Source organism: Lacerta agilis, chromosome 7, assembly GCF_009819535.1.
Source record: "Lacerta agilis isolate rLacAgi1 chromosome 7, rLacAgi1.pri, whole genome shotgun sequence".
In the NCBI taxonomy this organism is placed as follows: domain Eukaryota; kingdom Metazoa; phylum Chordata; class Lepidosauria; order Squamata; family Lacertidae; genus Lacerta; species Lacerta agilis.
This window is the reverse complement of record NC_046318.1, coordinates 64,516,233-64,539,999: the sequence shown is the minus strand read 5'-3', so window position 1 is coordinate 64,539,999 and position 23,767 is coordinate 64,516,233. Positions and strand designations below refer to the sequence as shown.

General features: G+C 37.8%; 1 protein-coding gene and 1 long non-coding RNA gene across 3 annotated transcripts in view; one reads left to right on the top strand and one right to left on the bottom strand.

Moving 5' to 3' along the window:
• Positions 1–1,940: 1,940 nt before the first annotated feature.
• SPAG1 (sperm associated antigen 1) overlaps positions 1,941–23,767 on the bottom strand; it is a 29,818-nt gene continuing 7,991 nt past the window's right edge. The window contains exons 8-19 of one of the 2 annotated variants that reach the window (XM_033155663.1): positions 23,338–23,468; positions 21,084–21,190; positions 17,780–17,942; positions 16,158–16,577; positions 15,696–15,795; positions 12,542–12,694; positions 7,996–8,171; positions 7,505–7,655; positions 6,748–6,874; positions 6,277–6,441; positions 3,433–3,801; positions 1,941–3,288 (exon numbers count right to left, since the gene is read on the bottom strand). In XM_033155663.1, coding sequence (XP_033011554.1) covers positions 3,157–3,288; positions 3,433–3,801; positions 6,277–6,441; positions 6,748–6,874; positions 7,505–7,655; positions 7,996–8,171; positions 12,542–12,694; positions 15,696–15,795; positions 16,158–16,577; positions 17,780–17,942; positions 21,084–21,190; positions 23,338–23,468 — 2,194 coding nt within the window. In that variant the 3' untranslated portion in view covers positions 1,941–3,156. The remainder of the gene's footprint in view (positions 3,289–3,432; positions 3,802–6,276; positions 6,442–6,747; positions 6,875–7,504; positions 7,656–7,995; positions 8,172–12,541; positions 12,695–15,695; positions 15,796–16,157; positions 16,578–17,779; positions 17,943–21,083; positions 21,191–23,337; positions 23,469–23,767) is intronic. The other variant, XM_033155664.1, reaches the window with a different exon arrangement.
• Positions 18,899–23,412, top strand: LOC117050199. Its single transcript, XR_004427070.1, has 2 exons — positions 18,899–19,053; positions 23,353–23,412. It is a non-coding gene; the product is annotated as an uncharacterized LOC117050199 (long non-coding RNA).

Below are 23,767 nucleotides of genomic sequence, written 5' to 3'. Positions count from 1 at the left end.
CAATTCTCAATGTGCTAGCTATCACATGAATCTTATCTTCAGAGTGGACAATTTGCTGTCCAACCTTGAGCAAGTTGCAGGATGACTGTTGCTGCAAGTCAGGATAGCTTGTTGAGCAAAGGAAATAGACTCCTTGCCTTTGTCTAATGATTGAGTTAGAAGAATATACTGAAATGAAATGTTACTCTTTGACTTTCTAAGAAAAAGAGGTTCTCTATATGGTGAAATAGATATTTGTTTAGGCTGTACATGAAATATTAATCTCTATACTTTTAAGAGCCACAACTTACATATTTTTGAAATATTGTGATACATAAAGGCTTTTAAATAAATACTAAATCAAGTAAGTGTTTGTGTTAATTAAAAAGCACTTCTTAACTATAAGACTGCAATAATAAGGTTAATTCAGTTTAAGATGAAAATGATCAAGAGATCAACGGATGAGTAAGCTAAAATTACTTAAGTTCTAAATTAAGAACACTGGTAGCATTTTAATGTAAACCTATTAGCATTCCAGGAAGCAAACCATACCATTTAGGTACCCTGCACCTATCTGCAAATCAGTGTTCATGGAAGAGCCCTGAACAAAACACTGAAGATGGAAAATGATTTTGAAGCACTTTAAAAAAGTTTCATATGAATATGATCATGGTAAACTATGTCTTCTCTGTCCTCAGTATTGTCAACCTTTGACTGAACAAAATACAGTAATATGGCTTACAGGGCTATCAATGGCTAATAGCTGTGAATACCCTGAAAATTTTGTAATCAGAACTATCAAGGCTATTAAGTAGGTAAAATGCAAGTTGTGTGTGCACATGTCTTGTGTAGGATAGGACTCTCTGACAGATTTGTCCAAGAGATGAGACGTTACGGACAATGCAGCTTTTTGTTTCAGTTAAAAAGAGTAATGTTTAATACTAATCTACCCCACACATAAGGATATAGACAATATATAATATGAATAAATGAAACCTAATAGGGAAAATAACTAATTTCATGGTACTAGGATAATAATGTTCAACACTATACATTAAGTTACAAATCATTCAGGTACAGATACCCTTCAAAATTAAATCTGTAGATAGGCTTATGCTGTTGTCTGGTATAAGCAAAACACTTAATTTTGGTTTGAATCAACGGTGGACAGTACAGTGGTACCTCAGGTTACAGACTCCGCTAACGCAGAAATAACGCTTCAGGTTAAGAATTTTGCTTCGGGATAAGAACAGAAATTGTGCTCTGGCGGTGCAGCGGCAGGAGGAGGCCCCATTAGCTAAAGTGGTGTTTCAGGTTAAGAACGGACCTCCAGAACGAATTAAGTTCTTAACCCGAGGTACCACTGTATTTTATTAAGTAACTTCTGCTGAAACCAGAAAGCATATACTGTACAAGGAAAACAAGAAAATACTGCTTGTAATAAATGGCAGTGAAAAACGGCCTTAAGCATGATTTTACTTGGAACAGAGAACTGCTTACCCTGATTTTTTTTTGTGTATATGGGCTTATAGGACACAGGCTTGCTTCACCTTGCAAATAGGTTTCTAATGTGAATCTGCCTATAGAAGCTGTTAGGCAAGAAAACTGTCTTCAGAGAGTTTATGCCTCTTCCTACTTAAGAATGCAACTGAAATGTAATATCTATTCTTTGCTATTACTTGAATTGACCTCTAAAATGAGCTAGAAACTGATATGTGTGTGAGAGAGAACAGAACTGAGGTAGCCAGTTATCAGAGGATACCAAATTATTACAGAGGACATTCCTACATTTGGACTGGCCAATTAACAAGAGTTAAATTGGGAGCAGAAAAGTCCCCATTTCATATTTACCAACAATATCTAAATTATTGCAGTCTTCTAGAAACTATCTTACCAGTGTAGAAAGCATCCTAAAACTGTTGCCTTGCTACACTAGGGCAATGAAAAGGCAAAAACATAAATATGCCAAATATATTTATTTTTAAATATTTTCTTGTAAGGGTTCTTCAAGGAAACAGCTTTCAACCGGGTAAAGTCTTAAGGTAACAGAAATGTCATACATAGGTTATTTAATAATGGGGAAAGTCACTGACTAACATCACCTTCAAAATAGTGCAAGTACCTGAGCAGTCCCTCTCATAATAAAATTGGATATGCGCACTAACAATAAATTACGAGTCTCTGGTTTAAAAATATAACTGTTCTATTACTTTAAAACATTTAACAACATAGTCTATCCTGCTCCAGTTTTGCTGTTCACCAGTAGTCCACAAGCCATATAAAATGATTTTTGCATACGTAGAAGACGACCAAAGTGCAGGTGTAACTTTACACATTCAGTGCCATAAAGCATTTTACTGCATATATTTAAGTTATCATTGAATTTTAAGAAGTGTGCCAGTGTTTTCCTTTGAAGCCACACAGAATTGGAGCTAGATGCAAGTGTTTGTCCAAGTGCATCGGCGACTGATGCAAAAAAAAAGGTAGGTTTCAGCTGCACTGCAGTTAGATGTGACTAGCAGGAAGAAAATGAAGGCTATAGGAACAAATGCACTAGGATTGTTTTTTTTTTTTTTTGGCATAAGCCCCACTGAAAGATAATGATGCAGAATTTCCATTCAGTCAATGGGACACGATGTTCTGCTACATGTCCAAAGACATTTCTGAAACAGTAGCATCTTTAGAAGACTCTCCTGTATTACAAGAAAGGGAATACAACATAGGTGGCTATATTCTGCCCCGTTAATACAGCTTGATGTCATTGAATACATTCTAATTATTAAATAAATATACTGTTATATATGGGACCCACATTTTAGAAACTGTTGATTTGTCCCAGAGAACCATGTCCTCACTGGTTCATGTGTTCTCTCCCCTCTGAAGAGAATGTGCAAGCCTGAGTCCTGTGCTCCCAATCTCATTGTATAATTGCAGGAACAAAATGGTGAGTGAACAGGCCCATTACTTATAAAGCCATGCGTGTGTACTCTGTAGGATAAAATATATACAAGTCGGAAGAGCAGTTTTTCAGTGTGCAAGCACTGTAAAAAATGTACAGCATATTGAACAGTCCAGATAAAAGACTGACGCTACCTCATGCAAGTCTGCATAGTTTATATGCCCATCCTACAAGCATTAAGGGAAGGCATGCTAGAGGCAGTTCCAAAATGAAGTTGTTTAAAGTTCAAAGTCTCTCTTAAGGCTCTTCAGATCATCTAAAGAAAATTGTTGGTTTTGCTCTTTGGAAAGAGAATCAAACAGTTGTTGAACCTGTTCTACTTCATTCTTACTAAGTAGTGTTAGCACCATCTGAAAAGGAAAAAAATAAATGTGTAGTTAGCATTTATAAATGGTATCTACAAATGGCATTTGTCTAAATGCCTAGTAAATGCTAGCATTTCATAAACATGTACATTTCAGAAAGAATTGACAGCAAATGCCATAATTCCTCACCTTAAACCTTTCTGCTCTACTCAGGTGGACAAGATGCTGGTACACCAGTCCAGGGTCTTGGCAAAATACATCCGACTGCAGGGCTTGGATAAAGAGCAGGAAAATGTCTCCTTCTAGTTTGTTGCTTAAAAGGGCTGGTAAATCTTTTGGCTCAATCGCTGTTAAGAGCTCTGCACAAGCAGTGATGTCCTTATTGGCATTCACAACATTTATAATCTGACCAAATTCATAGGCATTAGATGGCTTTGAAATAATGAGTTTTTCTGAACTATTCATTGGCACTGCGTCAGGCTCTCCTTTAGCGCTGTCGTGATTTGACGTAAACTTCTCTGAAGCACAGGTCTCTGTAGCTTCCTCTTCCTCATTCACCTTCACAAAGAAATAACCACATGCCCAGTTGGTTTTGATATATGTATGCAACATGTAACATTTCATAATTGTGATAAGCAGGAGCACAGTCAGATAAATTATTATTGCCACCTGAGTAAAACTTAGAATTAACTTATGAAAATCTTTCTCCCAAGAGACATTTTGTCCTAGACACCATCAAAATGATATATTCAATGTCTGAACCTGTTCACATGTGCAGTTGCCAGATTATAACATAGGTGATCTTGATTGTGATGGCTCCATCCCTCTCAGTTGGGTGCTGAATGCATGGTAAAAAAGCATGTAAATATCATGCCTGGCTTCACCCATTTGCTCATGTTCATCCTCTGCACGCCCAGGCCTCTTATGTGTTTAACTGACTTCCACAAAGCTGGCTGCAGCGTATACTAAAAGCAGTAAACAAACTGGTGCAGTTACAAAATCAGAGAGGTTGGGTGAAGGAGGGACGATTAACAGTTTCAATGTTAACTGCAGCAGCAAAAAACTTGTTCAGAACCAAGAGACTGGGCTGAGTCTAGGATAGGAGTTACCAACCTTTGGAGGCCTGTGGGCATATCTGCAAACCAGGGAAACTGCCATGGGCACCACACCCACACTGTAACACATTCTACTAGCTACAACAGAAAGCTACTTTCAAACCTCCCGTATTGGCCTCACTTTCCCCCCAAATTCCAACCATGAAAAGTTAAAGTGCAGCTTATATTCGCAACCTTACGGCATGCATCCAGGAGAACGGCAAAGCAGCGCCCATCCCACATGCAGTCCCCCATCCTCTCCTCCAAGGCAGGGAAGGGAGAGAGCGACAAAAGGGAACGGCTGCTGGCAACGGCTCCGCCGCCGCCCAGTATGCAACCAGAAGCGACTTATAGTCAGGCCAATTCGGTAATTTCAGTGGAGGAGAGGAGACCCTGCAGATGCCAGGGAAGCCCTTTCATGTGTTGGTGGCCCTTGACCCAGGGCATTTCCCTCTAGCTTCCATCCTGCCCACTTGCTGATTTGGGCTTTTGCTGTCCCTCAATCACTCGACAATAATCTTGACTCAACAGCAAGCGCATAACAACGTTGATAGTTAAAATAAAGTGCTACTTGTTCTACATGCCTATTGTATAGTTATGTTTTTCATCTTTTAATATGTTATTTTATAATGCATATAAAACAGAACAATCATAATAATAATAAAGCTTCACAAAAAATTAAAATGGGGAATGAAATTAAACCAGAGATTAATGAAATGGAAATTAGGATCAGAAATTATATAGAGGCAAAGATGACAAAGAACTAGCAGGACTGAGAGATAAAACTATGGCAAAACTAGAAGGAACAACTGATCAAATGGAAGTAGCCACTATACAAGTGTTCGGAGAAATGAAGGTAAGATTTTGGAAAACAAAAATGACATAAATGAAGAGAGATCTGGATAATTGATGGAATTGAGAGAGAAAGAGTTCTACCTATGACTTACGAGTGATTCTAGGGATAAATATATTAAACCTCTGGCATTCTTTTTGGAAAGAGAAACACAAAAGGAAGAGTCAGTACTAGGTAAGGCTGAAAAAAAAGGCAAATACAACGAAGTGGAAATTGAAGATACAGAACGGTGTGTGGGCCAATGGATACATAATAAAAGGATTCTGAAATATTATCTCAATATATGACCACAGCAGATAGACTCTTGGAAACTGGAGGGAAAGTTTAAACATTTAATTAGAGGGGGGAAAACATTCTTGGCATTTATCATTAACTGGGAACCCCTTTTTGAGTGAAAAGGAAAATGAACACATGATATTTGGGTTTAAAGTTGAAAAAATACTGGTGTTAATATACCACCCTTCATCATAAGATCTCAGGGTGGTTCAATTTTCACATTTACGGGTTTTTTAAACGAAAAATTGCCAAGCACATAAAGCTGAATGCAAACAAGTTGTGAGTTACCTCTAATATAGAAAGGGAAGCAATGGGACTAAAAGGGCATTTTAAATTTAAATACAGCATCAGGATTTTAAGCATTAAAAAAACTTTGGCTGTAATAAGCAACATTCTAAACTACCTTACTTTAGTACTGTAATAGGATTCTCTATATGACTGCTGTATAATAAGCAATAAGTAAGCCAAAACTATTTACTTTAATATGGTATTTACTATGTGATAATCAGCTAGTGGCTAGCCACATTTGTTTATAACATCAAACGAAACAGGATCCAGTTAATAAAACAAGTCCAGAAGACCCTAAGCATGATCTGCAAAGGTATAGACTAGCTGGTCCTAGCCTTCCACTATTTTCTCAGAAAAGAGTTCCCACAACTAGCAGGTCTACAACTGCCTTGCACAACTTAGTTAGCTTAGCAGTTACCACAAAGTGCTTGAGAACTCAGCAGTTCAATTCAGACATTTCATAAGGAGGTCTGACTCTTAGACACTTGTAGGCCCAGTACATGATTTTTTTAAACTGAATACCTCTTGGATTTCAATTTTTTTCCTTTCCTTTTGTTGCCCATTGACTGTATGCTCATTTTTCAGTTTTAGCAACTGTGTTGTTTCCTGCAGCTCCTTCTTTGCTTCATCAATACTTGAATCTATTAGAAGAACTTTCTTCAAATCATCAATACTGGCTTTGTAGTTCTGAAATGTTTAAAAAGTCAATTATTGGCCTTATACATTGAATAGCTGGGAATATCACAAAATTTACAAATACTCAGAAATATGAAACACAGCAAAACCTTGGTAGTAAGAACTGGCATTAAGACTAGGTCAAGTGATGCTGCGACTACCACACAGTGTCCCTCCAAATCAGCAGTCAGCATTTTTCCATTTCTATTCCTTCGAACAACAGGAATTTCCCCTCCTCCAAACTTTTGATAGTTATAGCATAAATGATAACATTTAAATTAACACTGAGCAAGTTAAGAGCTAAAACTCTTTTCTTACCTGTAATCCTTTGTATGCTAGAGCTCTTCTGTATAAAGCTTTTATGTTTGAGTCATCAATCTGAAGAACATGATCACAATCCTTTTTGGCTTCTTCATATTGAAACAGCTTCAAGTAACAAAGGGCCCTACAGAGCAAAAAGAAAAAGCACTGTAAGCACCCATAGAACCCTGAGGCCAATTCTCAAAGTCTCATTATTTGTATATTTAAAAATGTGTATAGTTGTAGCAATAAGAACGGCTAAATGGCCAACTTAGTTTGATTCTGATTTACAGTCATACCTTGGTTTTGAAACAGAAAGCGTTCCGGAAGTCTGTTCAACTTCCAAAACGTTTGGAAACCAAGGTGTGGCTTCCAATTGGCTGTAGGAGTGTCCTGCAGCCAATCAGAAGCCGCACCAGACATTCGGCTTACAAGGCAAAGTTTGCAAACCGGAACATCTACTTCCGGGATGGCGGCATTCGAGTTCCAAGTTGTTCGTGAACTAAGCTGTTTGAAAACTGTGGTATGACTGTACTAGTTGGAAAGGCAATATGAGAATTAAGTGCCCAGATGTTTGTGGTCCTCCCTGCATAGCAGAGTATAAAGTCTTAATATAAAGGCATAGACTTTCATATAACAGAACTGCAATGAAACTAGCTTTCAATTACAAAATTAAAAGTTGGATAAAATCAATTTCCTACTAAAATGAATGACAAATGCCTGCTGATTTGAATAAGCTTGGTTGCATGTGATAGTGTTTTAAACCTCTCCTTACCTGTTAGTGTAGATAGTCTGTTCCTGGGAATTTAACTTGATGCATTCATTGTACTTTATCAATGCTTCTTCATAGTTACCCTTTTTCACAAATTCATTTCCTTTATTCTTAAGTGACTTGAACATTTCTTCTGGGTTTTCATCTATTTTCCCAAACAAAGAGATTGTCAGTCATCGGCCAACCTGAGTAGGGAGAACATTCATGCACTAGTTTTGCGGCATTCAGAAAGCAAGGCTGGAATTCATAGAGTATGGATTTATTTCTTAAGAGCAAGTTCATACCATCACGCTTTTCACTGAATCATCCAGGCTTTGGGGGAACAAGAAGTTGTCGAGGAAGCAAAAATTAATAACTCCCTCCCCCAGCCCATGCAAGGACCCTGCAGTGAGAGTGCGGGAGCTATATATGCAGCCCTTTTGTTACTAGCAGGAATTTCCCAAGTATTAAGCTTTCTCAAATAAAACATTTATCAGCAAACACTTTACACATACTAGGAAAATGTGACTGTTGATCTCCATGCCTGGCTGCATTTTTCTTCAGCTTTGGATCTGCAGTAACACTTCCTCCATCCCACCAATGTAACTGAGCAGAAACCGGAACAACAGGAATTGGGGACAGCTTCTCCCTCCAGTTTGGGCCATCCTCATCTATTAAAGTTCTTGTTATCCTAGAGAAAAACAAGGTGTGTTTTTTTCCCACCAATTGCAATGAAATGCAGTAAACTAGGTAATTAAAAAACTGCAACAATTTAAATGGTATGCATTCAAGTTTTTAAAAATCTTTTTAAAAATCACATTATTATCCATACCCATGTTATCTTTAGAATGTTTGTAACAATAACATTATCTATTGAATATGTCAACTTAGGTCCAGCTAAGTACAAGCATGAAAGCCACACTGAACTGTTTTCTCTTTCAGACCCAGTGAGGACCACTTGCATAGTACACACAAATCAAGCCCAAGATAATCAGATTCTGTTTATTTTGTATTGCTAGGGGAATTCCACTCATATAATTTGAGGTATTCAATAATTACTTCATAGGAATCAAATTCCAACCAAAAGAGTATTTTTCAAACCTCAGGTTTTATAATACCATGTCAACTTAGTTTAATTCTATTTCACATTGTGCAGAAACAAATACTTTGCAAGCTGAAAATGAATTACCAGAAGGAGAAGGAAGCAGCTGAAATAAGGAGATGGGTTGCCAGGAAGAGAGCAATAAGCAGTGAAGCAAAAGCATAAGTAAGACCTAGAGAGGGGCTGGGGAGTCCATGTGTTCAGAATTACGCAGGAGAAGCCATCATAAGAAGCAAGAAAGTAGAAGGTATTTGGAGCAATTCTTAAAACATCTAAATGCAAACATAAGATGAAAAGAATGGAAATCCTAAGTTTATGACCTCCAATTTCTACTTCATCCATTTCACATGACAGAAAACACCTGAATATACATAGCAGCAATTAAAGATATTAAGTGATATTTGATGTCAGTGATATTCAGAGCAGGACAACTGAAATCAATGGGCAAGTTATGTTAAGCCCAAAGTTTTCAGTGGGTCTATTAACACTGGGTGCTTCCCACCATTTCTCAAAGCAAATACGGAATAAAACATTTTCTGTTTAACCAAAGCAAGACACAAATCTCTCAAGCACTTTTCAAAGAGTGATGGATATGCCATGAACACTGTTTATTTCTTTAAATATCACAGGATTTAGTTTCAAATGGTTTACATCTGCAGCCAGACCACCACAGTACAAAATGATATCCATGCTAGCCTAAAATACATTGTATAGCCTGCAATGTTTTGAGAAGTAGAAAGAAATCAATAAAGGGAAACAAAATGCTTAGCTGGATTGAACATTAAAAAACGTAATTCAGTGTGACGAATACAAGATAAAATGGAAATATTGCACATATGACTTAGTGTTGAATGTTAAACTCTTACAAAGCTCCAACTGTAAACTCATATTAAAATTCCAGTGTTATGAATCTAAGCTTCTGTTTGGAGAAATGATGGAAAAATAATACTTTGTGAAATCACAAGAGCCATATTTAATAAAACTTAAAACATGAACTAAAATAGCAATTATACAGCATTAAGGAGAATGGTAGCACTTAAGAGACATGTATAATCATCTCAGGTGACAAAAATAAAAGGGAATTATTTATTATATATAAGCAGTTTTATAACTTTAATTTTTTTTAATGATTACCCCGTTTTAATAACATCCAAAGTGGGCTAGGAAAGAAAAAACTTGACAGTAGCAGATCTTGGTAGATAGCTCCCTAATGGGCATGTCAGTTCAGTTTCCAAGTAGTGTGTCCCGAAAGTGGTGTGGGGTTATTATTATGGTTCCTCAAAACTAATATTAGATTTTCAGTGGTGACAGAAATATAGGTATATTATGTACATTAATAATTGGCCTTCAGTGCAAGAAACACCTAACTGAGTGGTCAACAACAAACCACTTTTCTTAAAGGCTCCCTATTAATGTACAGTACAGATCTTAAGATTAAATCTGGCAGTACACTGGAGATCAATTTATGGGGAAACTAAAACTGTACTAAATTTATTGTGCCAATACAGTTATCACAGCAATAAAGCAAACTTATTAGTACTGTACATTAACCAAGATGTTTAGGCAAATGGTTTCATTTTGAAAGCTACATTCATAGCAAACCTCTGCAATGATATTCTGCTCCAATACATGCAGGCTTCTTCGTACAAATATCCCCAGCAACATGGGAGTTACATCCACAGAAAAGGATGTTGCACAAGATTATATGCATGTTTTATTTAAAAACATGTACGTATATACCACTTAGTATTTTTTTTTAAAAAAACACTAATGGTATACAGTCTAAATAGGAACAATATTTCATTAAAACAAAAACAACCTAAAACCCTTAAGAAATAGAAAACCACATAAAAGCAAATAAAGCAGAAATCTGGGCAATTTCAAACTTGTAAAACTTTATGAGTCAGGGAAAAACATAAGTCTTCAACAGACATTGAAAGCATCTGTCCAAGAGGGACATTATTTGTTCAGTTCTCTACGAAGGTCACCTACCAGGACAACCAAAGTAGTCTCTGTCCCAAATCCAAACAAGAAACCAGACTGAAAAGGATCTAGATACCCTCTATCATCTAGTAACATAAAGAATTTGGGTGTCATTTATGCTGGCATAGCTGTAATAAAAATTTGTTGTTGCTGGGTGCCATCACTAGATGCTTCAGCACTTTGTCCAAAAATGGTATGCAGGACACAGACTACTAATTGCGCAGATTGGTGGCATCCAAGAAAACATTGCCAATCACCTTTTCACCATAACTTCCTTTCTCTCAAAGAAGCATTTACTGATTCACCCATCGTTCCACCTCTTGCTGCAAGATCCTTGGAGGTATAAGGCGTTATGTGTACAATCAATCTTTCCCTGTTGTAGGCTTCAAACATTCAATGATGCACAAGCTGAAGTGTATCCATAATAACAGGGTGAGCAAGAGTTCTAAATGCACATAATGATTGTGCAATTACTATGGCATCCAAGACAGAGTGGATGTGAGCGACTTTATGCAGGAAATGTATTGTAAACAAGTGTAGAAAACAGATCAGTTGGTAGAGCATGAGACTCTTAATCTCAGGGTTGTAGGTTTCAGCCCCACATTAGGCAAAAAGATTCCTGTATTGAAGGGGGGGTTGGATGAGATCTCCCTCATGGTCCCTTCCAACTTTACAATTATATGATTATAATATTCTATGAAATCAGTTACAGTAAGAGTAAATGTCCTCTCACCACCTGGAAAAGCTACACTTGCCAAAATCACACGGACCAAATTATGATGGAACCGTAACATTTAATAGCCACCATCACTACTACCACTGAGTACCACCAAAGAGTCTTAAAATGGGCTCTAGTCCATGTTGGGTTGGATTCACTTTGAATATTTCACCACTGTGTGTCTAGCTGATGTATCTGCTATTTCATCCCAAAAACTGTGGAGCTGGGCTTTAAAAAGTGAAGTAGAGATTTAGAAGCAATCATGTCAACTGCCCTAGTCATTTCCCCATTCTAGAGATAGACTAGGGCTCCAACAGGACTGCTAGACATGGCAATAGGAAACTCCCAAAGAAGCATCAGGAATCCATTTGGATGCATCCATTCCCAGGCAAACTGTTCCAAATTGGTTCCCCACCCCTGCAGAGATTAGAGGTCCAAGTAAACCTTAACAGTGTGAGGTATCAATCTGTTCATGATAAAGGGACCACATCAAGTTCCATAGAACCCATCATTCTGTCAAGTACAAATCATCAGATCAACATTATAACCTGCCAGAAACATGAAGCTCAAAAATGATTGAGACTGACCCATAGTGGTCATGCAGCCACGAAATCCTGAAATTCTCCAGACAAATGAATAATTTATTCCCTCAGGTTCACCAACCTGGGAGACTCCAAACTACTTTACATTGAAACCACTACAGTGGTACCTCTAGATGTGAACGGGATCTGTTCCGGAGCCCCGTTCACATCCGGAGCAGTCTGCAACCCACAGCGTCGCTTATGCACAGGTCGCAATTCGGCGCGTCTGTGCATGTGTGTGACATCATTTGACACGTCTGCACATGCGCGACCCGCCAAACCCGGAAGTAATCCGTTCTGTTACTTCCGGGTTTGGCACGTTCGTAACCCGTGCTGTTTGCAACCTGCAGCGAACGCAACACGAGGTATGACTGTATTGCTAAATAAGGCAGAGAAACTGATGGTGGTGAGGATATTTACTAAATCACACCTTCCACATATATATCTCACGTACAGAACAGAATAAAAGCAACTAAAAACAGCACAAAAAATAATAGATGAATTTTAAAAGGAGGGTATGCAGTAAAGGAGGCAGAATACAGCCACCATTTTTAAGATTTTGGTCCCCACCCAACAGATCAGTATATGAAGTCCATTTAGATGAACTGACACTGAAGCTTGTAGTCATTCCACATTGGTATGCTACAATTTTATGTTCATATTATAAATGGTTTTACCTGTTAACACTGTCATTTGCTACCTGGATTCCACTGTCTATTTGTAGTACTGTTTTATAATCAACATATGCCTGCCGATATCGTTCCATAGACTCATAGGCCATTGCTCGACGCAGAAGAGGTTTCAGAGAATATGGATGAAGTTCTAGTGCACTAAGGACAAATGTTCAGAAGTTATTACAAATGCTTGAAAGAAAAACACAGAAAAAAACATGCAGAATTTTGATATGCTTATAAATATGCATATTTCAGATATGGGCCTATCCTAAAATAAATTGAAGGGAAAGGAAATAATGGACCATTGCTATTTTATTATATTATTTAATATCTATTGCTATTTTATTATATTATTTTTTATATTGGGACAATATAAAGGAAAGTCTATTAATCATATAGATAAGAGACAGATTTAAACTGAGTGATACTTATTAGCAGAGAAGCAACTCAGAGGATTAATGGTTATCGTGCTTAAAGTAGTATCTAGGTCAGCAGTAGGGAATTTATGGCCCTCCAGATGCTGCTGGACTACAGCTCCTATCACCCCCGACCATTGGCCATGTTGGCTTAGGCTGGTGAGAGTTGGAGTTCAACAACTTCTGAAGGGCCACAGATTCCCCATCCCTGGAAACCCAGCCAGATGGACGGGGTATAAATAAATAAATAATAATAATAATAATAATTTGTTGTTGATGTTGTTGTTAACATCTTTATCTATATAGCTTGCAGATTGTTATAGTTGCAGAGTGTTCAGTATGTACAGGTACAAAATACAGTGGTACCTCTAGTTGCGTTCCGCTCGTTACGGACTTTCAGCTTATGAATGCAGCAAACCTGTGTTTACTTCTGGGTTCGCCACGCGCGCATGCGCAGAAGCGCTCGATTGCGCCGCGCACATGCGTGGAAGAGGTGCTCTAGTTGCGGTCTTTTCGGGGTGTGAACAGCACCCTGAAACAGATTAAGTCCGCAAGTAGAGGTACACCCAGAGCCTAATAGCTGGACAATTTATTTATTTATTATTGTCTCCTTGCAATATACTCAACTGCCAATTACTTGGTCCAAATATCTTTACAAGTAATGTTACCTGAATTTGTCACCCCTACGTGAAGGTACACAATACTGCTATATACAGAATTTACCTACAAATGGTTCATCCCATTATATGATGAACTCTGTAGCTTTAATAAAGATATCATGAAAGAGTAACATCCAACATTTGGGAATTTTTATAATGGAGGGAGAAGCACTTGTTCTGAGAATTCTAAGCATTTATGTAATGATATGAACAATACTAGGTAGGGCTTCAATTCAAACCAACATTTTGAATCAAGAAAAGCTGAATTCTGTGGCCTATATAAATTATGCAAATTAAGACTGTTTAGAAATATTTCGTCTGTTTGCATAATTTATTATGTGTCAGGTAATCATAGGGAGGGACAAGAGTTATGCAAAACACCAAACCAATGTCCTTAGCTCTGGAAATCCTGCTGTGCCCACTCTCTGCCTTCTAAGATTTAAAGCACTGCACACAACTTTCAAGCCTATCTTCATAGTTTCAGTGGTGAGGAACTTCAGCAGGTGGGTTGAGTGGCTCAGCTGAAATTTATCGAATAATTTTCTGAGAATTTTCTGGTGATTTCCTTTTTTGAGCCACTCCTGAAGCATCAGATAATTCCATTCCTCCCCTGGAGAATATTTAGAAAATAGTCTTGCCAATCTCACCATTCAGTAATTTGGGATACAGTTTTCATATTTAAAACTGGTCCCTACTCCTACTGCTCATTCTTCTTAGCTCATTCAGCATTAAGTAACAAAAATTTCTCATAAAACAACTTTATGATTACACTATCTGTCCAATATTTTCAAGGCAGAGTTCTAAGCAATGAGTAATGACAGAGTTAAGCATTGTCTCCAGTGTTATCACTACCCATTACTACAAGTTCTCTGTAACTTCTAAAACTCTCAAATTTCTAAACCAACAAAAGTTGGTACAATTAAAGATGCTAACCTATTTTGTACTTATTTTTATATAACAATGATTAGTTGTCTCAGACATCTCTGACACCTGAAAGCTTGAGTGAGTTGCCTAAAAATTAAGAATTATATGTCGCCTGTGAGATTCAAGAGCTATTAAAGAAAACTGTGATCCAAAAATGCTTATTAAATCAGAAATTTAACTATATTAAAACAGAAATTAAATCAGAAATCCTAACACAAGGTAGCCAACATGGCATCCTCCAGAGTCTAGGCGTTATTGGATTACAACTCCAATCATCCCTCATCATGACCATGCTGCCTGAGGCATACAGGCAGTGCAGTCTAATAACACCTGGAGGGTATCACACTGGCTACCCCTGTATAAAATACATTGACCGTCTAATGTCTACAGTTAACTAGGCAAGGCCTGGAGAGCTATAGCTCTGCTGCTATGTCTAACTCATTAGATACTGATTAAATCATTTACAGCAAGTTAAGAATATATGAAGCTGCCTTGTATTGAGTAAGATTCATTAGTCAATCTAGGTCAGTATTGCATACACAGACTGGTGATGACTTCCCTATGTTTCAAACTGCGAACATTCCCACTCCTATCTGGAGGTGCCAAGGACCGCACCTGGGACTTTCAGCATGCAAAGCAGATGCTCTACCACTGAGCTACACCCTTCCCCTCATGTTCTAGGAGAGAGAAGGGATTCAAGACATTTGCCTTCAGAACTATACTCTATACTGCACCATACTTAAGAGACCAAGAATGTGTTTTCTGGGAACCACTGCAACACAATTGCAATCATGTTGCAATTATGATGCAACTACTTAAAAATGTTATGGATAATATCAAACATAATTCTAGGCTCAGGTATCAAATGGAAAATGCATTAATAGCTATAGGAACTTACACACAATTCTGTAATGAACTTGCTTTAATTTTAACATTCAAAGCAACCTTACATGTTTATATAACTTGGAGAAATATTAACTGTCTTTCTCATCTTCCTCCCTCTTAGCAAGGAAGTGATTTCCAACACATTCTGACGAAACATATACTAACATATTCATAGGGGTTACACATTTCAAACTGTTTAAACTCTTTAAAGGAAGGTTAAATGCTCTTTTAATCATGGGGGGAATTGTTTATCTGCATAAGATTGGTAATTACCTGTTACAGTCTTGAATGCAGTCAGCACAGTTTCCTTCTTTTAGGTAACATGCTGCTCTGTTTGAATACAAAATACTTAGATCCTCTGGACTTTGGATTCCTTAAATTACAAAAAATTACAGTGGATTATGATCACTGAAATCAAGTTTTATTAGTACAGTATAAAATACTTCATTAGATTGCAAGTTGCATTGCAGTAGTGCAATTGTGCTGATGAAGCAAAGCTTCAAGGATCTTTTTTTTAGTGGATCACCTATAAATACATCCTACTGCTTTAATATGCAGCCATAACTCAGTTACAATGAAATTCTACATGATAAATCTGATTCTCATGGCAACTGTATATGAATATTTTCACAAGTGCATATTTATTACACAGAAATTCAGCTTTCTCCTAAAAAAATATTAATTGAAGGATACATTTTAAAATCACCATAAGAATTGCATAAAGATATAACTCACCAGAACTAATTACATTTTCAATTGCTTCTGAGTATCTGAGGACGGCCTCTCCAAATTGTCCATTTTTAAATAATTCATTTCCTTCAGCTTTCAGTGTTGCTGCAGTGGAAGGGAGCAAAGTAGAACTGTTTTTTCCAGCTGCTGAAGATTCTGCATTTTTCTGTATTACTTCCTTGTTTTCGCTATTATTTTTGTCACTGCTCAGATAGCCATTTACTTCATTTTCAGAATCCTGTAAAACCTTGGCTGTCTTTTTTTCAGGTGTGCCTTTTTTAACACTATTCTCCAAAGGGTCCCTGGGCTTCTGTGTTTCCTTGTTTTCCCATTTACAGCCATCTCCTTTGCTGGGAAACTTCTTTTGTGCATTCCCCATTTCTGTCTTCTCAGTTGTGATCTCTCCTCCCACTAGCACAGCAGTTTCTACAAGGAAGTTAATCGGCTAGGTTAGACTCTGCATCATCAGAAGGAACCATTGTAAACGCAAAGGAGGGGTGGATTAAAAGCATGTATATCACACATATTAGCTTACTGAAATGAATTCAGTAAAAGATAACATTTTCTGCAGTCTTTTTAGACTGCACAGCTAAGTATAAACGGTTTGACATTGTGGGAATTTAACACTATCAAATCAGTAATTTTTTTAAAGAACTGGCACTACTCTCTTCTGAATGGTATACAATCACCTTGAAATTAACCTTTTAAATACTAGACGCTCAACGTAAACATTTGGCCTGACAAGCAAATTAGACAGCAAATCACAGCTGCATTTCAAGTCACAGTTGCAACCTACCTTTTTGAGATTACATCAAACATATAAAAAGATTAAGCCATGTTCTACATTGTGAAGTTTCACATACAGTTTCAAGTCCATTAAAAGGTAAGGATAATTTTTTCTACCCTTTATTTTAAAAAGGCCTTCTATTCATATACAAATGGTCTAGAAGAGACAGCAGGGGCCAAAATGGTACTGGATAAACCAATTAACAGTTTTTATACTAGTAGAGCTGTATTCACTTGCTACTCTCTGAAAAAAGGAATAGATTGCTTAAAGCGAACAATCTGGAGATTTATAAACTTGATGAATATTCAATGTATAAAATGTATAGCAAATAAGAAGATTTACCATATGCTTTATCTCAGTTAGCCCCTATAATAGTATGAAATAGTCATCTTAAAGAGAATGACATTTTAAAGAGATAGTAAAAAGGTGAAATAATCATTTTGCAGCATCTTCCTAAAAACAAATAATTCCAGATTTTAAAAGTAAAACTTGCAATATTGAACATGTTTATTTCTTACTTATCTAAACCTAAAATATTAAACAAAATTGTTTAATACAATCTTAAACCAAAAATAGAAGACCACAACTTTATGAGAGTTTCCCGCTTAAAATTGCTCCAGTGTGTGCACATCTACTGTTAAAAGACATATTAATTCAAAACAACTGTTTGAGGTTATGCTATGAAAACTTTTTAAAGGAAAATTGGAGTGTAAGTGCCTGGAAACCCTGGAATCTCACACTGCTCAAGACTGGGATGATGTGCAGTACTATCTTCCAGTGAGGTGACACTACAGTCAGCTCCATGTCCTTCCATTTAAAACAATTAACAAGTTAAAATTACTTTTATCTCCACTGTCATTTTCACATTCTGCTTCATTCCCTCCTAGTTCTTCGTCACCATCCGAGTCTTCTATATCTTGAATAAGTATTTTTTTCCCCTTGCTATTAGTTTGAGAAATAGGTTCGGACTCTTTCAGATTCTTCTCAATATCCAACAAGTTTTTCTGTAGTAATATAGCAATATTTATTCATTATTATTTTAAATACACAAATTGTTCCACCACTGAAAGATACTCAACATTTCATAATACTGTAATTGCAAAAGGAGAAAATTAGAAAACCTAGTGTCAGAAGTGAGATCAGAACCAAAGTACTTAGAACTGAAAGTACACATACCTCTACAGGAAATTCTATTTAAAAAGAACATGTTCAGTACAGTAGTAGTTCTCTAATAAATTCAGGTAATACAGTTGTAAATGTAGGAATATTATATTGGGAGTGGTGATTTAAATTATCTATAGTGGTATTGTAGTGGGATATTGTTAAAGTAGAAATGTCTAAAATCCTGAAGGAGGCAGCTGTTTTAGTACCACAATTGATATTACTGAATACAGTTTGTTTGATACTTTCATTACTATCAGTCTATCAGGATGGCCTTTGGAACCAGACTGACTATAGTTCATCATTAGAAATCGGCTCAGGATTTCTCTCTCAATTTGGCACAAAGATCTGTTGAATACTGCTGTATTAGAAAGGCTCATTCACCAACTTAAGCTACTGAAAGGGCAAGAAAAACTAGATTCTTTTTGCCATTTAGAATATCTTCTATATTAAATTCATCATGTGTAATTGGTAAACTACCCTGTGATCCTCAGCCAAAGGGTGGTATAGAAATTTACTAAATAAATATAAATTGTGTGGAGCAATTATACATTACCATACTTCTCCTGACATATATGTGCCACTTAGGTCACCTGCACTAAACCAGAGTGGGGAAAATAAGCTGCAAGTTGGCATGCCTTCAGTGTCAAGAGAAACACTACCAAAGCCCACCAATCAGGGACGGTGCCAGTGACAACACCCACACAAGGAGCCAATGAACTCACAATACCACATCCCCAGCACACACAATACCAGATTGCCCTATTCAATCTGCTGCAATGGCTCAGCCAGAAATCTTGTATTCCACTGGTTGAGGGCTACAGGATTTGTTGAACGCCGTGCTATGCCACTGGAACTTGAGATACTCATTCTGGAAGGAACTGGGCTGCAATTGGCCCACTCAGTGTACAGAACCATAGCAATATCCACAACAGAGTGGCTACAACCACAGAGGTATTCAATTGCTCAGATCTCTCTTGAACCCTCAAAATGTGCAGATTATTCCTGTGTGACCTTCCCTCCAAATCAGATAACTTAGCTTGCAGAGCAGCATCAAAATTTTGAAAAACCAGCTTAACCTGCCGCCGTCTGTAGGATGGCAGTATTTGTATCATATACAGTATTTGTATTACCGTATTTTCCGGCGTATAAGACGACCCCCAACTTTTCCAGTTAAAATATACAGGTGAAACTCAAAAAATTAGAATATCGTGGAAAAGTTCATTTATTTCAGGAATTCAACTTAAAAGGTGAAACTAACATATGAGATAGACTCATGACATGCAAAGCGAGAGATGTCAAGCCTTTATTTGTCATAATTGTGATGATTGTGGCATACAGATGATGAAAACCCCAAATTCACAATCTCAAAAAATTAGAATATTGTGAAAAGGTGCAGTAACTACTCAATCCATAACACCTGCAAAGGGTCCCTGAGCCTTTAAATGGTCTCCCAGTCTGGGTCAGTAGGAATCACAATCATGAGGAAGGCTGCTGACCTGACAGCTGTGCAGAAAACCACCATTGAAACCCTCCATAAGGAGGGAAAGCCTCAAAAGGTAATTGCGGAAGAAGTTGGATGTTCCCAAAGTGCTGTATCAAAGCACATTAATGGAACATTATGCAGAAGGGGAAAATGTGGAAGAAAAAGGTGCACAAGCAGCAAGGATGACCGCAGCCTGGAGAGGATTGTCAGGAAAGGACCATTCAAACGTATTGGGGACTTTCACAAGGAGTCGACTGAGGCTGGAGTTAGTGCATCCAGAGCCACCACACACAGACAGATCCTGGAGATAGGCTTCAGATGTCGTATTCCTCTTGTCAAGCCACTCCTGAACAAGAAACAATGTCAGATGCGTCTTACCTGGGCAACAGAAAAGAACTGGTCTGTTGCTCAGTGGTCTCAAGTCCTCTTTTCTGATGAGAGCAACTTTTGCATCTCTTTTGGAAACCAAGGACCCAGAGTATGGAGGAAGCATGGGGAGGCACACAATGCCAGATGCTTGAAGTCCAGTGTGAAGTTTCCACAGTCTGTGTTGATTTGGGGAGCCATGTCATCTGCTGGTGTTGGTCCACTGTGCTTTATTAAGTCCAGGGTCAATGCAGCTGTCTACCAGGAGATTTTGGAGCATTTCATGCTTCCTTCCACAGATGAGCTTTATGGGGATGCTGACTTCATTTTCCAGCAGGACTTGGCACCCGCCCACACTGCCAAAAGTACCAAAACCTGGTTCAATGCCCATGGGATTACTGTGCTTGATTGGCCAGCAAACTCACCTGACCTGAACCCCATAGAGAATCTATGGAGCATTGTCAAGAGAAAGTTGAGAGATATGAGACCGAGCAATGCAGAAGAGCTGAAGGCCACTATTGAAGCATCCTGGTCTTCCATAACACCTGAGCAGTGCCACAGCCTGATAGCATCCATGCCACGCCGCATTGCGGCAGTAATTGATGCAAAAGGGGCCCAAACCAAGTACTGAGTACATATGCATGCTTCTACTTTTCAGAGGTCCACTATTGTTCTATTTGCAATCCTTGTTTTGATGATTTCATTTAATATTCTAATTTTCTGAAATTGTGAATTTGGGGTTTTCATCAGCTGTACACCACAATCATCACAATTATGACAAATAAAGGCTTGATATCTCTCGCTTTGCACGTCATGAGTCTATCTCATATGTTAGTTTCAACTTTTAAGTTGAATTCCTGAAATAAACGAACTTTTCCATGATATTCTTTTTTTTTTTTTTTTTAGTATCACCTGTAGAGTTTGAGATATACTCGACCGCAGATTCTCCACCCGGCGTATAAGACGACCCCCGACTTTTGAGAAGATTTTCCTTGATTAAAAAGTAGTTTTATATGCCAGAATATACAGTAGATATATTTCATTGTGTACCACCTTTCAATAGCAAATATGTCTAATACAAACAGTATCCATAGTTTACAATATGTCCATGAAGTCAACAATTAATACTTACCTTAGCAATAGCATTTTCTGGCTCAATATGTAACACTTTCTTCAAATCTTCTGCAGCTGCTTTGAAATTATGTAGATTAGTGTAAACAGTGGCACGGCGCATAAAAGCTGCAGATCAATAAAGAATGCATTATTTTATTGCAATGTTCTAAGTTACATAATAAATATGTCAATATAATGTGAAATAGTGGAAATGTAAAATAATTCTGCATTAATTATATAATAACTTGCAACTATTGGATATAGCTTTGTAATAAAGAGAAATGGTTTAAAAATAATATCAATTTGACACAGACAAACCATCTTCACATATAAGGATCCATTTTAGTACAGGGATGCAGAACCTCAGGCCGAGGGGCCAACAGCCCTCCAGGCCACTCCATCTGGCCCTTGAAGTTCTCCCCAGGCCATACCCCCTTCTGAACCACACCCATCACCAGTCCTTCTTTACACCCCAGTGTAGTGTTTTTGCCTGGCTGGAATGTGTCCTTAACTCTGATAAGGCTTCTTGCTTCCCTCAATGGAGAATACAGAGAGATGTGTGTGTGAAGAAGCCAACCTACAGCACACAAGGCAAAAATGGCAGTAGTTGCTTAGCCCACTTTTGCCTCTGGCCTTGCCCATCAATGGCACAAGGTCCTATAAGGCTGCCCAAAAGCGAATGAGGCCCTCAGGTTGAAAAAGGATCCTCAAGCCTTATTTTAATACCATAATTATTCCACTAAATTTCTAGTCTGTCCTAGTTCTCCCATCAAAGTATAATCTGTTACCAAAAATTAACCCACTAAAAGAGATGTGATTACAGCTGCAATAACCTATATAATGTAACATTGCATTATTGATTCTTTATTCATTATATTTTTATGCTGTTCTTCCTCCAAGGACCTTGGGGTGGCTTATGTTACTCCCCAGTTTTATTTTCAAAACGATCTGTAAAGTGGGCTAACCTTGAAGCCAGGTTTCCTTGGTCCTAGTCCAACAACTACACTATAAAAAGTCTCCCATATGGCATATGTATGTATGAGAATTGCATGGCCTGTACACATAAATTCAAAATGTAGTATCTCTACACAATCACTTGTCATGGGAAAACAGAGCAAAAGAGATAACAGATGCTGTGAGTGGGAGAGGCCAACTATCTTTTAAAGGTGCAAGCATAATTCAAGGAGGAATTCTACACTCCCAGGAAAGACAGCTGTGGAACCATTGGACCCTGAACCCCTTCCTCACCAGATGGAGGAGTTCCACTCCTGGATGCTTCTTCATTGCAGTAGTAAGTTTTATACAAACTATGCCAACCCTGGAATTGGCATATCTTTGCTCCTACTGAAACCAACTGGGGATAAGAATAGGAAACAAGCCCACCAGCACCACTTTAAGTCCTATCTGGTGCTTAGAATCGTGTGCTTCCCTGGATCTCTGTAGGATTGCTCTGTTATTCTCCCTTTTTATTTACTTAGTTTGGTGCTAGGAAAAGGCAGTACCTAGACATGTGGGGACTTCCCTTTTACACTGTCTAGGAAAAGCCAACTTTTCACCTGTCAGGATTGCAATAACTTGCTTTAGACAAACTTCCTTCTGCTGATTAATAGTTGGAAGGGGAACTCTTGTTGCTTGGAATAAACTTTTCCCCACCATCGCCTGGTTAGCCCTGTCTCAGAATTTACCTTGAATTGAAGGGATACAAGCTTTTACAGTGAATATTGGAGATGAGTGGGAAAATATTCAGGGTTCTAATGGCAAAGCACAAATACTGTACCCCCATAAATTCTCTTCCACTAAACCAGTGTTTTTCAACCTTTTTTGGGCAAAGGCACACTTGTTTCATGAAAAAAATCACGAGGCACACCACCATTAGAAAATGTTAAAAAATTTAACTCTGTGCCTATATTGACTATATATAAAGTAATTCTCTTGAATTTTTCAATTTTTCCCACGGCACACCAGGCAACATCTCGCGGTACACTAGTGTGCCGCGGAACAGTGGTTGAAAAACACTGCACTAAACCATGTAAAGCACTTAGCATGAGTACTAAGCAACTATGTGCTGAACAGTTCATTTCCCACTATAGCAGAAGTGGAAAAATAAAAATTTGAGAGTGGTTACTCTACAGTACTCTTGATGCAGGGGGCGTAAATCAGAATGCAACCCACAAATTTCAAAAAACAGTGTTTGTCACCTATGCTGATTTTGCTTCATTAATTTAAAAAGATTTTTTGCTAGCATTAATTTTTCAAAAGTGATTTAATTTTACCTTTTATGTTTTCAGGGTCCATTTTTAACACTGTCTCACAATCCTGACGAGCAACATGCCAATTCTGAAGTTTTATTTCTGCCTGAGCTTTATTATTGTATGCAGCCACAGTGGGAAATGCAGATATGCTCCTGCAAAATACTGAGGCATTAGGCAGGCTGAAATGAAGACAGACACTTCAGAAAAGAGTCAGGTGACGCCTTAAAGCCTAAGATGCAGGAATGTTGTTACAAAGTAAAGCCAGAAGGCCCAATAATAAAAAGATAGGAGTGTTGCAATACTGTGCAGAGTACAAATGAAAACAAGTACAGTGGTGCCCCGCTAGACGAAAACAATTTGTCCTGCGAAAATTTTCGTCTAGCGGGTTTTTCGTCTAGCGAAGCGGCAATGCAAGCCACGTTTTCGCTAGACAAAAAAAAAAAGACGAAAA